Source organism: Salminus brasiliensis, chromosome 15 (genome assembly GCF_030463535.1).
Source record: "Salminus brasiliensis chromosome 15, fSalBra1.hap2, whole genome shotgun sequence".
Taxonomy (NCBI): domain Eukaryota; kingdom Metazoa; phylum Chordata; class Actinopteri; order Characiformes; family Bryconidae; genus Salminus; species Salminus brasiliensis.
The window spans coordinates 23,387,814-23,405,792 of NC_132892.1; the positions used below are offsets into that span (position 1 = coordinate 23,387,814).

General features: G+C 39.3%; 1 protein-coding gene across 1 annotated transcript; it reads right to left on the reverse strand.

The window, feature by feature from the left end:
• Positions 1–1,041: 1,041 nt before the first annotated feature.
• On the reverse strand, positions 1,042–16,629 carry morc3b (MORC family CW-type zinc finger 3b). Its single transcript, XM_072656851.1, has 17 exons — positions 16,356–16,629; positions 14,958–15,030; positions 14,602–14,734; positions 12,857–13,081; positions 11,473–11,610; positions 11,269–11,395; positions 10,490–10,618; positions 10,148–10,267; positions 9,946–10,043; positions 9,639–9,746; positions 8,468–8,596; positions 7,605–7,679; positions 7,473–7,515; positions 6,924–7,005; positions 5,625–5,700; positions 4,999–5,512; positions 1,042–3,233 (listed from the first exon to the last, which is right to left on the reverse strand). The coding sequence occupies exons 1-17, from the start codon at positions 16,608–16,610 to the stop codon at positions 2,946–2,948; spliced, it is 2,613 nt and encodes an 870-aa protein (XP_072512952.1). The 5' UTR covers positions 16,611–16,629; the 3' UTR covers positions 1,042–2,945.
• Positions 16,630–17,979: the final 1,350 nt, after the last annotated feature.

Consider the following 17,979-nt stretch of genomic DNA (forward strand, 5'->3'; position numbering starts at 1 on the left):
CAGTATTGGCTATCAACTTAGAAAGTGTGTTCGGTCTTAAGCCATCAGGCGGTTGCCCAAAAGACTCCGCCCCCAGTGCACTTTTGTTGGAGGTTTTATACCCTAACGGCCGTGGTCGCATCACCTCATCGTACCATGGCAGGCAGTCAGCGCCCTGCTAGAGGGTCAGCATGACATCTAAAGATAAGTGTCTCCTCAGCAACCTTCATCATGAATGTTTGGTACCTAATACAACAGTAACAAACAATTCCTAGCGATTAACTTATCCATGAAGAGATAGTCCCTCCAGCAGGAAGAGTACGCAGGAGATCTGTGATGTGTGAAAGGGAGGAGGGAGGGATTTATTGGAGAAAAAGATGTATGTTGTGGAATGTACATATGTGAGGATGGGGGTTGTATTCATCAGGGCGGGTGTCGTGAGTGTGCTTGGAAATGTGTGTGTGAGGATGGGGGTGTATTGGTCAGGGTGGGTGTTGCAGGCCTTCCTTTAGAAGTGTGTGTGTGTGTGTGAAGATGTGTTATCCATGTGGCCAGTGAGTATGTGTATGGGGCGTTGGAGGAAAGGAACAGGGTGTGATGGATCTGTCTTTAGCTCTACGAATGCAGGCGTAAACATGATAAAGGAGATGGAGTAAGGTGTCAGCTTGTTCCTCTGGGCCTGCTGGAAGACAAAACAACTTCGGCTATTGCATGCAATTCAAATAAACTAATACTACATTAAAAGCAGTTACATGAAAGTTTAAATGATTCTAAATATGATTGGTAAACGATTAATATATTTGATTGGCAAATGATTATATAATATTGTGAATAAGTAATGACCTGGGTACATGTAGATCATGTATTTCTCTTACATGGCAGTTCTGCTGCCTCTCCTGCAGTTTGGAGGATCTGACCAAAACTAAAAATTGTATGTTCAAACTGTAAACTCAAACAAACTCAGTAAAGAATGCCAAAAACTGACACTCACTATAAAAGAAATGTGTGCTTGGAGTTTTTGTTTTATGCTTGTATTTTTTTTTATTACTTTTTGTGTGTTACAAACATCTTTATTAAAGATGTCCCCAAATTCAAGACAGGCAATCAATTTCCTACCAACCCTCTAGCCACAGAAAAGTTGACCTATAGCTAAACAACTGACATCCAAGAACTTTCGTTGGACCTTTGTAATGTACTGGCTCTGCCAATTGTCCTTCACTGGTGTAGGGAGGGACAGTGGGAGAGTCACGTACACCACCACAGTCTCCTCATTGCCACCTATTAATATCTCTGGTAGAGATCCACCAAGGTCAGTTGAGGGAGGCTGGTAGACTCACATCCCCAGTTGAAATGGCATAGTTACAGAATGGGAAACAGATACTAAGGTCATGTGTTTAATTAGATAGTAGTAAAACCAGACGCCTGGCTATTGCCAGAGAGTCTGGTGGGTTTCGTTTTGGCTGTTTGACTGACATGCAAAGTGGACAACCACAGACTGCTGTTTTTGCATGTAGTGGCAGGTACTAGTCATGGCAGTGCTGCAGCAAAAACAGACCCATGGGTATGTGTCAGCAAATGTGCTACACAATATACTGTAATTAACCATCAACTAAGCTAAAGAAAACAACTTAATAACTTGTACAAATGTGATGTTGTGAATAAATTAATGTTTTTGAATCCAGTGCTTATATCCTGCTACAAGAGAGTCATTATGGTTTACATAATAAATGCCTACAAATGTTTGTTTTCTCGACAGACTATTAAAATAATAATACATGGATTTAAATGCAATTACTTGGATGTGCAGACAGGCAATGAGTTTATCTGACAAAATGTCTATACTTGAGGCTTAGACTAAACAGCTAGTACAGTCTTGGTTCACAGAAGCAGACCCTAACTTTGGCACTGCAAGAAAGGACAGTGTTGGAAAGGGAATGTAGGATTGTGATCCAAACTTTTTCTAGAAGGGAAGTACAGACAAGACATCATATCAGACATCCCACAAATATATGTGAGGATTTTGTACATGTTCACTGTGTGTGTCCTTGGTTACTATGTACTGTACAGGCCCAATTTGTGGAGGCACGCAGTGCAGCTATAAAGTCTGTGAACCCTTTAAAGTTACATTTCTGCATAAACTTGACCCACAATGTGATCAGATCTTCATTTATGTCCTTAAACTAGATTTTAAAAATTGTCAACATCACATGTCTTTCTTGGAGAAGGCAGGTGAACCTTTGCTTTCACTCACTGATGTTACCACCTTATGCAGCAGTACCTTAATTCAAATGTTTATGGTAACTGGCAATTCATCCAGCACATCAGGTGAGAGGAATTTTGGCCCACTGCTGCTTTAACTCAGTGATGTCCTTGGCTTCCTTGAATGAACATCTCTCATTAGGTCCTTCCACAACTTATCTATTGTTAAGGTCTGGATTAGAAAATAGCCAATTTTGAGTGTCTATCCTCCTGAGTTGGCGGAGTGTTTTCCAGATCTTTCTTGAGGCCACCAATTCCTTGTGGTCTCCATAAACACCTGCCATGGCCTGAATTTCACTTCTACAACTGACAAAGCTGCAACCTTTTTGCCTGATGGTACTCATCAGCAGGAGTCCACCAAGCCAGCCAAACTCAAAAAGCCTCCAAAAGCCAAGCATTTGCTTCAACTGTTGAAGGTCTTCTGTCAACAGGGTCCTCCAGAATATGTGAAGATTGGAGTTGAAAACATTTCAGACCAGCAGGGTTTCAGGAAAAACTGCTGGACCGGCCTGGCAGACCCAAACGTGTACTTACAGAAACTTGTAAATGGTTCGCAGCCTTTACAGCAGCACTGTATAAACATTTGCATTCCTGTTTGTGCTTATTCTTTTTGCAAAGCACATCTTGAATGCCTTACATACACCGATGGAGCTCATGCTCACCAGCCAAATTCACCATGGGTATCTGGCGATCATAAAGAAATCACGCTATGCTGCTTTGAGTTGAAATGAGCTGACTTCCTGTAGGACCTGTTCAAGGAGCTTGTCAACGATGTCACTGTTGAAGTCCAGCTGCTCCAGGTTGAGAGCAGGAATGAAGGAGACCAGCAGGCGGCCCAGGCTGACTCGCAACTTCCTCAGCTTCCGCCTCTCTTGTCTAACAGCACTGTCTCCTATCTGTTCACCATCCTTCTTCACTTTTAGCATCTCCAGTTCACACTTCAGTTGGTCACACAGGGTTGAGAGACTGGCTTTCTCTTCCTCGACCTTCTCTAGCTAATAATGACACACATTGTTACATCAACATGAGATACACATGTAGAAAATGTAAAATGAATCACTTAATAAATTGGGATTGACCCAGTTGCATTTGCTCTTCATAAGAAACATAAACATAGTGAAGATGCAGTAGGTTGCAATTTGCAGTTTGGGAACCCTTGACATATGTTACTCTCAACAGCTGAGTAAGTAAAAATGACATGATTTCCAAAACACATAAAGATGACTAGTAGCTGAGTAAGTAGCTATATTCAATCCGGTCATTTATCCTTATAGGCCAGAGCACACCAACCAAACGTCCTAATGCTGGCAGCTGTGGTTGGTGTGGCGCAACAGGTAATACCACTACCTGCTAGTAGTGCCAGAGTCCTTGGGCAAGACTCCTAACACTACAATGGCCAACCTCTGTAATATGAGTAACCTTGTGCTGGATAAGAGCGTCAGATAAATGCCTTAAATGTAAATGTAAATTTTAGAATGTTCTGAAAAATAAATATCTGTGGCACACGGGTCAAACACCACCGAACAAAACAGCTGATCTTCATTATTAGAAAAATCAGGAATAAAACCATATTCAGACAAGATTACATTTACATGGGGTCTGGGAGCAATTCTCTTTTTTTTTTTTTTTACCAGGGGTTCCTTCATGTCTGCGTCATCATCTTTACAGGTTGATTTACCCACAGTTTTTTTTTACTGAACTCTTGTACTGAGCTATTTTAGACTTGTACTTTAGCTATTTTAGCTAAAGAAAAACTGGAAAATATAGACAAACCTGCTTTGCACCGGAGCAGCAGCACCAGATTTAAAAAAAAAAAGTTAGCTTTACCTCAAATAAGCTGGTAAAATCACAATAACAGGACTGCATCTCCCTAGGGCAGCGTTTAAGTGTACTTTTTTGTTTTTTTTGGCAATAAGTAAGTCCTCTCCGTCCAAAACGAGCCATCGATAATGGCATTGCTTAGCACAAAAACATGCTAAACAGTGGAATAAGTGAGCGGTTCCCTATGGTAACCTGGAAAGCATGAGCTGAGTTTCAGTGGGTATGCAGTTGCGTGTCTGTTCAAAGTCATGGCCAACTGCCCGAACATCATTAAACACAAACAAACACAAATTCAACATGGCGAATTCGGCCAAACATTTCCGAACAAACACAAACAGCCGTGCCGCATCAACCCAACATTTGTGCTTGTTCGTGTTCATCCAGTTGGTGTGCTCTGGCCTTAACTCTGTAGAAACTGCACACAGGCCTACACTTCAGTTCTTCACCCTCATAACTGCATTACTCTCATAATTAGCATCAGTTTTATAGAGCCTACAATAGAACCCTGTGGGATGCCATTAATCAGAGTTTCTACATTAATGACAGAGGTAATAACAGACTTATAAATCTAGGGTTCAAAAGTTTAACAGACATACAACTAAATATATATTAAGTTAAAACCATCTATTAAAACAATATTATGCAATCCAGGGGTCTGCATGAACTTGTACAATTGGAACTTTGATGTTACCAGTGCCTTGCATTTGGGTAATAGATACATTGGATGGAATAATAACTTTGCTCACTGTAAAGAAAGATTTTGCCACTGTAAAGTACACATGATAGAGGCTGATTATATGTAACGTAAGTAACATAGGAGTTTGCTCTTTGTATTTACCACTTTGTCAGCCTCTGAGTGTGACTGTTTTATGATAAACTTGGGACCAAACTATTAATTTAAGGTGCAGAGAAAGTTATTAGGTGCTTTTTCAATCGTACCCTGCTCTGAAGCTGACTCCTCCCATCCTCCAGGGTGGCACAGTGCCCACGAAGCACCTCCAGCTCCTCTCTGCACGTGTCCCTCTCTTTCACAGCCTCCCTCATCATCTCCAACAGCTTGTCCTGCTGTTGCCTCCACAGCTCCTCTTCAGTATCATGCACCTTTCCCCCTTCCTGTTTACAGTCTGACCGTGGTAAATCCTCCAAAGTTAAATCAATTTCTGTGGTATCTGATTCCTCTCTGTCATGCCACTCTTCTTCGTCCTCCTCAACAGGCTCCTGGTAGGGCTCGAACATCTCTGCGAGTCGGCTTTCTGTGTTGCTCATCTGTTCATCTGAATTCAAGTTTTCCACTACCTCAGACTTTCTCTGCTCTTCCTTCATCACAGGACTGAAATGTGAGTGAATGGAAGTGCCACCCCCATCAGGTGGTTCATTAAGAGGTAAAGGGGGCCAAGATTGGATGACCCCCGATGTGGACGTCTCTTCAGTAGAGGAGTGTTTCCATTTTGTCCTTTAGCATATGGAGGAACAAAAGAAGAATCCAAACTGATGCTCTACAAATATAGCCATATGATGTGCAAAATGTTAGCAATATGTATGAATCCTAATTATGACAGGGTCACCTTTTTAGTTGATCAGAGAGAGCAGTGAGATTAATCAGGGGCATTTGTGGTCTGTGCTCTAGAGATGGCATGTTTTCTAAAGAAGAAAAATATAAGTAATTGCTTTAATCCAAGTGAATAAAAACCCACTCACCCTGGTCCTAGAATTTTACCTACAAATTCGGCTACAAATGTGGTTACAAATACAAGTTCAGATTGGCTTGTATTAGTGGCTCCACTGCAATTAATGACAGCCTAACATATGCAAGATGAAGCCACTAATGTTCATGAAACTAAGAAGCATTGTGACAAATTGCATCCAAGTAGTGCTGTAGTTGAGACCATCAGGTCAAGACAAAATCGAGACCAGGACCACATCCAAGGTGAGAAAGCAGGTAGTTAATTTTAAATTCTTTATGTTAAGACATGTAAATGTAATTTTACAATGCATTGACATAAAGGCCATAGCAAAGTTAATTGTTCAACACATTTGCAACCACTGCAATATTAAAAAGAGTTGTTATATCCTAGCTTTGGGCTAACTTAAGCCTCCCTTTAACCCCTTTAACTCTACATGTAAGCCTCACTTCATTACTTTTAGAATATACATCAGTTACATTGACCCCAAAATAGAACCCTGTGGGACTCCACAAGATGTGGTAAGCTAAACGGCTCAAAATAGTTTTCATGTTAGTTTTAATAACTGAATAGTTCACTTAGAGTTCAAGGGGTTAAACTCTGGTTACCTTACTGCATGCTCACTGAACACCACACAGGACATGAGTAACTTTATGAGGACATGAGGATTTCTGCTTCATTTTTACACCAAATGTTTGGTCATAACCTTCTAAAGTGAAGTGGCACATAAATTTAGTTGGTTTAAAGGGTCAGTCAGACTGGAGGGCACTGCATGTGGTACAGCAGCTGCTTCTGGTGCTTCAATTAACACAGCTGTGCTCTCACAACAACAAAAAAAAACTATGATAACGGAGGTCTTGCACTTGTCCAGTTTCAAGTAAATATCCTCCTTACCATGAGCCAGAGTCAAAGTAATGAGATAATGAGACAAGATCAGAACTGTTCATTTGTGGCCTTGAGACCAAGACTAGACTCGAGTATCACAAAACCACTTTTAAATGCACCAAAAATACTGCCATCATTCAATCTGCCAGCTCTGCCTCGCTGATTCAGACCTTTTTGCTGAACATTCTGTGAGTTAGATTCCAAGCAGGATGGCATACAGCCCTCCCCAGTGCAAATGTGGCATTGCTTAAAATGGCTAGCATCAGAATGTGCAGTTTCCACTATTAGTTGACTAACCAGAGGGATATATATGCCTGGACACGCTGTTCTTTGGCTGTCTGGCTGGCAGAGGAGAGACTGGGCTTGAAGTCGCTAATCCCTGGGGATAAACAGGTAAAACATAGGATGAATATTTAACATAATGCCCATACAGAATACCTCCACTTACATCATTTCAACTTTGTAGCAAGTGTTCTTAATAAAAATAGGGGATTTTGTCTACTAAAGTAAGTTTATGCAGCTTTACGTTGGTCAGCAGTTGGTCAGCAATGTGCTCAATGGGCCAACATTGATTTCAACCATCAGGTACATGTTTTTCCTTACATTAGCATCAATTAAAATATAGAAATAATATAAATAAATAAAAAACAGTAAAATGTTACACTATCAAACAACATTATAGGGTTGTTTACAGGGGCTCATAGAGTGTCTAGGCTCTTTCTAAAGGGTTTATTCGACTGACTGATTATTGATGTAAGGCAATGTGTTTCTGTACCATATATTAATAGGGAATGACCTAGACCTAGACCTTTTTCTAGATGTGATGTCTAAAAAAGAATCACTTGCCTCTGGCACATTCTCCTCCTGTAGACTCTTACTGTTCCTTTTCCTGTGAAAATGTCAGAATATACTGAATAATAATCACAAATTAAATAATCAAATTAATAATAAGGGACTGTAAGCGTAGAAGCCTCTTACTGGCGTTTGAAGGGTTTGGGGTATGATTTTTGCTCTTCATCTATATCATCAAGTTCCTCTTCCACCATGCAGCTCCTGATTGGCATCCAAGTGTAAGAAGGACCTGGTTCAGAGATCTTACCACAGAAGCATTGCACTCAAAACAGTAAGAGGGGCCCATTTATTAAAGCAATAGAGGCAAGTCAGCAATGCAACCAAGGTAATGGACTGGCCATGTGTATCATATGTATATTTCAGCACATTAAAGAGTGCTTCTGTTTCTTTTTCCATATGAAACATCAACCACAAGTTGCAACTAACTCAACTTATTGCTGCAGAATATAAAACTGAAGGGAATTCACTTTTCACTACAATATAACAGAGGCTGGTGCAAGAAGTGACCACACACTTCTGAGTGATTTTCTGACTGCACTGGAGCCAAAGCACTTTCATCTCCAGTGTAGGCTAAGATCCCCTTCAGCTAGGAGCATTCATTTAAAGCAGCAGTGCAAAGCCTCCATGAGCACCAGGCAGAGATGCACTAGTTCACAAGAATGCAACACACTAGCCAGCAACAAAAGCCAGCCATAACATAGAAACATAACACAGCTCAAAAGTCCTTGAGCTCCCTTGAGGACTCTTTCAATGCCAATTTAAAACAGGGGGTAACAGCAGGAATCCAGCCAGGTGCTTTTCTTCTTTTCAGCTCTGAGATCAGGTTAAACTTCGTAAGGTTAACTTGCTTAATTTGCTCTAGCTCAGAGAGTATTGGCCTAATACACAGCTACTGATCCAAAGAACTCTCCCCCATCCCACACAACCATGCACCACCTCTCCTTTTCCTGTCACAAAGCCAAAGAGTAAAAGTGTTTTACGGGTGTCACCTAAATTGCGGGTCGTGGTTCATGTTGCAGAACCATTTCTCAGGCAGGCGGCTGCAGTCAAAGCCATCTGGAAGTCTTCTCCACTTCAGGCAGCTGTCGCACTGCACCCAGACCTGATCTGGAACTTTCCTTCACACACAAGAAGGAGACACATTAGGATAAGCCAAAAGCAGATCAGGAGATAAGGAAAGAGATGTTACTACTACTAACTGCTGTCTTGTCGCAGGGCCCTTGCCAACAGTGTTTTCTTACATTCTGTACAGCCTAATAGGTATTTTGACATGTTCCTTATTAGTCCAAATTCAGATGCATCATGTTGTTTCCTTTTTGCCAATTTTGGAAAACATGGCAGCTAAACCAGCTGCATCAGGTCTCTAATGTCTGTAGCTACTGTAAGTCCTTATTATGGAGTGATTTTCCCATCCGTGAACAAAATAAACCAGACAACTAGTTCCATTAAGCTGCATATTTAGTGGGCCAGGGGTGTTCATGATATTCTGTGTATATCAAACATATTTCATGTAGTAACAATTAGGCAAGTCACAATAATTACGTTATTGACTTATTGTGCAATATATGGAAATGACCTCAATCATTTTTGCTGACCTTGATGTAGCCCATTGTGTTTACTTAGCCCTTTTGATTGCATCTTATTGTGAGATTGTACAGAAGTTATGAGTCTATGAACGAGTGTTGAGAAACTCAACTGGTGAGAAACTGATGGATTAGTGAGTCCGCTCTCATCTGTAACTGGTGGATATGCGGGACCGTCTATGTTGAAACTGACCAATAAACACTCCAGGGTCCATTTTCCAGGGTTAGGGGCGATGATCTTATCACACAGGGCTATGGGTAACATAGGGCCTCTTATAGAGAGAGCTGAGACTTTTTTGAAGTTGTGATGTAAAAACATGTTATATTTAAGTGCCTTTAAAGAGTGTTTTTATTTTATTTATATGTTTTATTTATTTATTTACAATATTTTAATAATATTTATATTCCAATTCCAATGTCTGAATATTCTTAATAATTAAAAGATCAATGGGGGGTAAATTGAAACTTGAGGGAATGGAAACTCTGACAAGTGTGTTTGGTTGAATTATGGGTGTATTTAGGAACGGGAAGTAGCCTTATTCATTTGGCTATATTTACATAGTGGTGCAACACTTACGCCGTATCTTCTATTGGAACGGTGCATTTTGGATCCTCTTTCTTGCGTTTGTATCGGATCTCGTTACTATACTCCTCAAGCTTGATGCTGAGGTTATGCATGGTTTTCCTGCAAAAAACAAACCTCTGTAATAAACATCAGGCTTCACAGTTTATAGCCCTGTGTCTGAGGGCGCATTTCCCAGTTTCAGTCTAAGCCTTAGCCTAAACAGGATTTTTACTGGAGACAGATATAAGTAGTTAAATTAGCCCAAGACTAGGAGTAATCTGTCTCTGTCAAAACCACACTTAATGGCTTAAGGTTCAACCTGTATTTATCTGTGTCATCAAAGTCCTGTTTGTTGTGCGTTGGTTGGAGGAAATTACATTCAATCACACCAATGACTCCAACACCCTTTCTCTCTGCCTGTTCCAGTAAGAGGCAAAATCAGTGCAAGAGAATACAAGTAAACTGGTTAAATAGTCTGGAAAAAATTATTAGGAAAAAAAAAATGCAATAAATTTGTTTACCTTGCGTTGGCAGCTCACTTTTTCATAAGCTTTTATGAGTCTGTTTTTGTGGTACATCATGATGCCGTAATGCTCCCTGCTTTTAGTGTTGAACCCAAACGTGATACGAATGCGTTCGGTCTGTGAACCTGGTCAAGAATTTCAACAGAGTGAGAGAGTAATCCAGCAATATCTGAACTATGGGAGTGTGTGTCCTCATATATATATATATATATATATATATATATATATGTATATATATATATATATATATATATATATAAATATATATATATATATATTTCTATCAAATTACTTCAATAGCTAGAATTTGAACAGTACATGTTGTACTGTAAAGGATACTAAGAATGAAGGTCTGTAGTGGTCATTGGCGATATGAGCCAGACTCTTGTAGATGAGCTGGGTTTTCACTCGATGTCCTCTAATGTTAATCTGCATACGTGGCTTCAGGTACAGAATGCTACAGTATGCCTGCAGAGGAAAATTCAAAAAACACTTTCCAGTTTAAAAAAGGCTACATTCCCACTACAAGCAAACCTTCTAACTTGATGGGTCACATTCATATGCACTTCAAAATAAAGGTGCTACATAGTTCTTAGAATGATGCCATAGAAGAACCATTTTTGGTTCCATACAGAACCCTTAAACAGTTGTTTAGCAAGCCTATTTACCACCCTGTTACCCTGTTATTTTTACTTCAGATTGAAACAGGCTGAATTTCCTTTGATGGTGGGCTCTTGAAAAAAAAAGATAACAGGTTAGCTTTATTATTAGCAATAATGGATTAGCTTCACTCAACTGGCTAGTGTTAGCCTTTTAGCCTCGCTTGGCCTATTACACAACAGTTTTGGACTTTTGGAATTGGCTTGTTTTACAGTTCTGTTTTACTTACTTGGGTTTTGCTTCTAAAAGAGGACACAACAGTGTCTAAGGTTTACGGTTTGTCACTTCCATGTACCAAACCCTTATTATTTAACTGATATCCCACAGCCACAAAAGTCAAATTTAAGTATTTTTCTTATTTGCGCCACTAAATCCTATCTAAATCCTTACATTCGATCATATGAACTAAAGCTGTTCCTTTATAACACATAGGAGCTAATAATGGAATATGCACTTACTCTTAGTGAATAGCTACTCTCCGGCATCATGGCCCAACTCTCAGCAATGTTCTCGCTGGCATTCGCTCGGATCTGAATGTCATATTTATCCACGTCAAAGTCAAATTCTGTCTTGCCGCTTGTTGTCCTGTAAGAGAGAGTGTAAAACATAAGCTGAATGAATGCAAATTGATTCTATTTGTCCAGTTGCCAAATGTGCCTCACATGCGCAGGTTCCAGATAATGATGCGTGTGCCAGTGGGTCCGGCAGTGCCGATGGCACGCAACTCAGAAAACAGCTCCTTCTCTGTGCTGAACAAGGAATGACTAAGGATAGCATCCAAACTGGCTGCATCTTCTGCTCTGGGGAGGTCAAAAGTCAAGGGCCATGTCCATTAATAATGTATATTCAAATATTTGTTATTACTCAAGTGCTTAAGAAACACTAATAGCTTTGTTCTAATAGAACTTGCTATGCTATAAAGGCATAGTTTTGTGAAAAGTTAAATGTAAATAACTACCTAAAATTAGGGGTGTGTCCCAATTGCACACAATTAGTAATATAAAGTAGTTTTTGAATATGAAGCATGTAGTATAATATACTACTGTCAAAGCTGAGTATTCTCAAATATCCAAAATACATACTCAGGACCAGTCGGTTTTTGAGTGTGGTTATAATGTACACTATTATTCCACAGTGCAATGCAAATGGAAAGGGAGGAGCTACACACGTCTGGAACAGTAATTAGAAACAATGTTGGATAACAATGATATACTTTATTACTTCCTGTTAGTACTAAACTGGTTAGTATGTTAATATTTTGTTTACTAACTGGCCAAACCCGCCATATTAAGATTAGTACAAAGTCTATACCTTATAGTATTAGTTTGTGGTACACAACTGGGATGCAGCCAAGTCTTACCCCCAATTTGTGTAAATTAAAGACACACCGTTTCTCAGTAGCTGCCAATCCTCATCTGATTCTTAGAACTCTCCACCTCCACCACCTCCAAAAAGCCACTGCGTAGCCAGTCTTTCTAATAGCTGATACACTAACTGCCCAATTCTGTGTACATACAGGCATCTGCAAATGACTAAGCACTGCTCTCCATTAAAATGTGAATGACTAAGGCAGTGTTTCCCAATTTTGGAAGTGGAGACCCACAGGAATTTAGATCTTTTCCATATCTAACAAATATGATTGAGCTCATCAGCTTATTAGCAGAATGCCTAATCATAGATTATAGAGATTTCTAAAATGTACAGTGCTGTGAATTCCCAGAAGCAGTAATGAGAAATTCAGAACTAACCAACATCATAGTCAATGATAGTAGGACCACCTATACTGTCTACGTGACTGTCTATGGACAACATCACTGACATTAATAAAGGATTATCTTATTTTATATTATCTTATCTTATCTTATCTTATCTTATCTTATCTAATCTAATCTTATCTTATCTTATCTTATCTTATCTTATCTTATCTTATCTTATTCAAACTGGGGCCTAGCAAACGTTAGTACTACCTTCTATGACGACAGTGTGTTGCCTTCATTCCCAAATTAGTGATGTTATTAGTCCTGTTGAACTTAGTGGTGAGGATACAAGTTTTGCTCATCCCGTCTGAAGGTGAGAATAGGGATCATGATCTGTTGGGCTTTAATGGCCTGCAGGTAAGACTGGGACAGCAGGCCGATACTCATGCTGTCTTTGGTCTTAGTGAAGACGATGGCATCCCTCCCCAGACGCATGGAGCCCGATTTAAAGCCATTGCCATAGATGCCCACTGGAACATGGTCTCCCACAGCTTTCTTTTTACTGTAGCCAAAGCTGAAAGAGCATTAAACACATGTGACATTGATTCATTTTAGAAAAGGCATTTCAAACATCATTTTTTTTCTTTATTTTGCTTAAATTACAATGCCGTGCAAACATTTAAGGACCCCTGGTAAAAAAATCTCTGGTTCTGTAAATAGTTAAGTGATTAGTATATGAACCGATCTCCTGAAAAAATAAAGTTAAAGATGAAACATTCTTTTCAACATCTTAAGCAAGATGTTAAATAAAATAAAAAAGAATAAAAAAAGGAAAGGAGCACCATCCAAAAGTTTGGACGCCCCAAGATAATTCATATAACTTTCCAAATTTCCAAGATCTCAGGCCTCTGTTAGCTTGTTTGGGCTATGTCTTATTCACAGCAATTGGTAGGAAAGGCCAGATGATGCAAATTGCAAAGCTTTTTGAAGCTTTTCACATTTTCTAAGCTTACAGCAGTGTAATGATGCTACAGACACCTCAGAATCAACAGAATCAATGGACAACTTTATAAGGCACAAGCTAAAGGTTTTGCCCATTACCTCACAGTCCCCAGACCTAAACATTTCACAGAACTAGAAGCCTTTTGCAAGAATGAATGAGGGTGAATATCCCTTGCCAAAAGCGTTGTTATGAAGAACTGACCATGTACGCTGCCCTTTTTTTTAACTTTTGCTTTAGGCCCTTATTTTCCTTATTTTATTATCTTGTAACTGTAAAATATTGAAATAAAAAGTAATCCTGCTCAAAATATATGTCATATTAATGTCTTTATGCCTTTAGTCCTTACCTTTATGCCTTTTGGAAATCAGGTGTCCAAATATTACAAGTTACTCTTAAAAATGAAAGATTCTTACATGGGCTTTTGGTCTATTTGTACGGTTTGGGTAACTGGTGTAAGATAACTTTTATTTGACGCACTTCTATATTATAAAAGTGATAAAAGTGAAACACTTTAATGTCTGTATATTATTATTAATTCTCTCTCTAACAGAAATGTCCTAACTACAGTTGTCTCTTTTTACTGTCACATAAACAATTAAATGAAATAAAAAAATGAAATGACTGGAACTGGCTGCACCAAGAGCAGGAGCAATCCTTCTGCAAACTTGACTAGACCAGGAAGAGATATGTGCATAGCACATACAAAAAAGATGTGTAGCCAAGAACTAAGGGAGGAACTAAATTAACTTGAGATCAAACTCAATAATCCAAACATATTAATCATCTCTGCTTATACAGAACTTCCTCCTGTAGTGTGTGACTTCCCTGCTGAGAAATAAAAGAGAACTGCTCACTCTGAAAGCTTTGTCTCCTCAGTTTATTCTTCGCTGAACAGCGGTAGAAAACCTTTCCTTTGTGCCGGGATTCTTTAAACTTTATAGAAAAACAGTTGTTGTAGGTGTTGCAGGGCAACTTTACTTTTAAGAGAGTAACGGGCAGCATTGTACATCACATTCCCATCAGCCTACTACTGTTATGACAGTAGTGAGATCATAAATTGACAAATGAGTGTACGTCACATTTGGCACTACCTTAGCATCTTATGCAGTCTGGCTCTGTTCATGCCTGCTCCATTATCCATGAATGAGAGGCAGTCCAGCCCTTTGATGTGCGTCCAGTCTATCCAGAACTGCTTGGCACAGACATCTGGGTCGTAAGCATTGTCTGCAGTCCATGTGTAAATCAGCAAAGACACAGAAATTTAGAGGAAACACGTGTCGAAAAAGGAAACGGGTGTACTGGAACAGCTGAAGTTCTTTAATAAAAAAGAAAGCAATACTTGATTTATAATTTCCATTCTGTCTTTATTTAGTTGGCACTCCATGGCTACTGCCAATTGTAATAGCCGTAATATCAGAGGTGATGAAAGAGGGATTAATCAACTCACCTATTAGCTCAGCAATGGCGCTGAAGGGCCAGGTGTGGCTGGTGGAATTAGTGTGAAGAAATTTAGGATTGAGCTGCAGGAGGAGAGTTTAGGGACAAAAGACAAATGTGCTTATTCATGTTTCTCCTGGATGATATTTGACACATCGAATTAACCCAGTCATCAATATCACATCATTCAAATGACACAGTTTGGATTTGACAAATTTATAATACAAATAGAGGTACAACTTTAGAAAGCAAATCCATGAAACATTATTTTAGAAATGGACAAATAAAGTAATTTCCAGAGCCCATAAAGTATCAAGGAAGATAAATAATATTTAGACTTAAAACATTCCCTGTATTTAATTAATTATTCTCTTAATTTAATACATTCTTTTAATTCAGCAATCTCTTACCTCAATTTAATGAATTATTCCCTTAGCTTAATTAATTGTTCCATTTAAAAAATATGTTCCTTCGATTTAATAATTCTTTCCTTCGGTATTCAATCCGTTCCCTCAGTTTAAAGATCTGTTACCATAGTTTAATACATTATTCTTTCAGTTTAATAAATCGTTCCCTCAGTTTAACGATCTGTTACCAGTTTAATACATTATTCTTTTAGTTTAATAAATCTTTCCCTCAGTTTACTGATCTGTTACCAGTTTAATACATTATTCTTTCAGTTTAATAAATCGTTCCCTCAGTTTGAAAAGTGTTCCCTTGATTTAACAAATCTGTTCTCTTAATACATAATTGATTCCCTATTGTCTCATTTTTTATAAATCGTTCTCTGTTTAATAAATAATTTTCTTTAATTGACAATCTGTTCTTTCAATTAAATAAATCATTCTCTTCATTAAATAAATCGTTCTCTTCATTTAATAAATCATTCTCTTCATTAAATAAATCATTCTCTTAATTTAATAAATCATTCTCTTCATTTAATAAATCGTTCCCTCAGTTTAATAAACTGTTCTCCTGATGTAATAAATCCTTTACTCAGTTATTCAGGAGAACGGATTTTTAAATCGAGGGAATCATTTATTAAATGAAGGGAAATTTTGAGTCTCTCAGTATTATTTTTTGCTCCTTTATTCTTTGGGGGCTCTGTAGCACTGACTGTAATTTAAGACTGAAGGTTGGCAAACCACACAGCTGATGAAGAAAAGTTAACCCTACGGTTAAATAAACAGGTTTTAACAAATTCTTCACTGAACTGAAAGGGCGGAGTACATTTACTTTTCCATTCGCTTGACAGTTATCTAGCCAGGTGCGTTTAGCCTATCCTCAAACTGTGGAAACACCATACAGACCTTATACTGTATAACTGACGTTATTTACGCGGGAAAAAGAGCCAGCACGAGGTCAAATATGACACACGCAGTAAAGGAAAAGTGTACGGGGTACTTACTGAGCTCAGGGGTATCCCATTGCGTTTGCGAGTGGCCATTAGTTCGGATTTTGAGAGGAAAACTGACCGCACACCGACACCGACACTGGCACTGACACCGACACCGACACTGGCACTGACACTGGCACTGACACCGACACTGGCACCGACACTGCTCCTCTGCAGAGCTGCGGTCTCGGTCCGAACACTCAAGCGTCCCAAGCTCGCGCTCCAGACGTGCACGCGCACTGAGTGAGCCAGAGAGGGCTGCTTCATACAGGCTGGGACAGAAGATTCACTCGTTTATGGGCGGTTAGTTTGGGGATGCCTTTCCCTCCTTTTGAAACCTAAATCCACTACATGTCCAAATGTTTGTGGACACCCTTTCTAATGAATGCATTCAGCTCCTTTAAGATGCACAGATTGCTAACACAGCCTGTCTTGTCACAGTAGATAAGTATCAGCAACAGAGCAGGACTCTCTGGAGCAGACAAACATGAACCTATTGGCACCGGGTCTAATTCCAGGCCCAGAGGGGTTTTAAGCCCCGACATTGAGCTATGGAGCAGTGCAAATGTGTTTCCTGGAATGGTGGAACCAATACTTTTGGGATGAGTTGGGGAGTAGGGGATGAGGTGGGGAGTAGGGGGTGAGGTGGGGAGGTGATCATCCAACATCATGACCACATGACTAATGCTCTTGTTGCTGAATGCAATCAGACCCTCACAGCAATGATCCAAAATCATTGTAGAAAACCTTGCCCATGGACAGTAGAGATAGTAACGCTGACAAAAGCAGGATAAACTCTTTTCTTAACACTCTTGATTTAGGAGGAAACAATGAATGAGAAGGTGTCCCAATACTTCTGTCCATATAGTGTATCTTGCTATCTTGATACTTTTTTAGGTTAAAATAATGTCATAAAACAGTGGTTTACAGAGGTTAGCTTTCATCAAATGAACTTTAGGTAAAAGCACATAAGGCCCACACCTAGCAGGTTCGCCACTGGAGGTCACTTGCTTGGATGGATTTATGCACTAAGAACAGGATGAGTTCATGTTTATATTACCTATTTTTTTTGTCTTATAATAAACCCCTTAAAAAGCCTATGGACCACCAGAACTACAAACGTCTATTACCAAAGAATAGCTCCACCAGTTTGTACAGAACTCCCTGTAGTTACTAAATAATAAGCCTTTCTGCTAAGTGTAATAAGCCTTTCTGCATTAAACAAGTTAAACAACTTAAGCCGGAGGAGGCTTAACAAAATCACAGGTTTTGGGGTGGATTCAGGTATATTTTTCAAATAATTCATTAGTTCTGACTGGCTTCCTTGAATTGTCTAATTTAAAAAGGCTGCCTGGTCTTAAACACTACTTATCACTGATGGGAGTGGCTAAACTGTGGTAGACTGAATTGGCACAATGGAATTGTTGCAGCTTAGGCCCCATGCACACATAATGGATCTGTTTTTCTGCTTGTGTTTTGGCCTCCCAGTCACACACAAATGCAGTTTTGCTCACTGAAAACAAAGCTTTTTGAAAACGCTCTCCAAGCTGAAGATTCTTGACAGCTCTATTTTTAGTGTGCTCATTGTGACGGGCACTGATGTCCCAAAGCACTCATGTTTCTGGCTGAGTCTCAG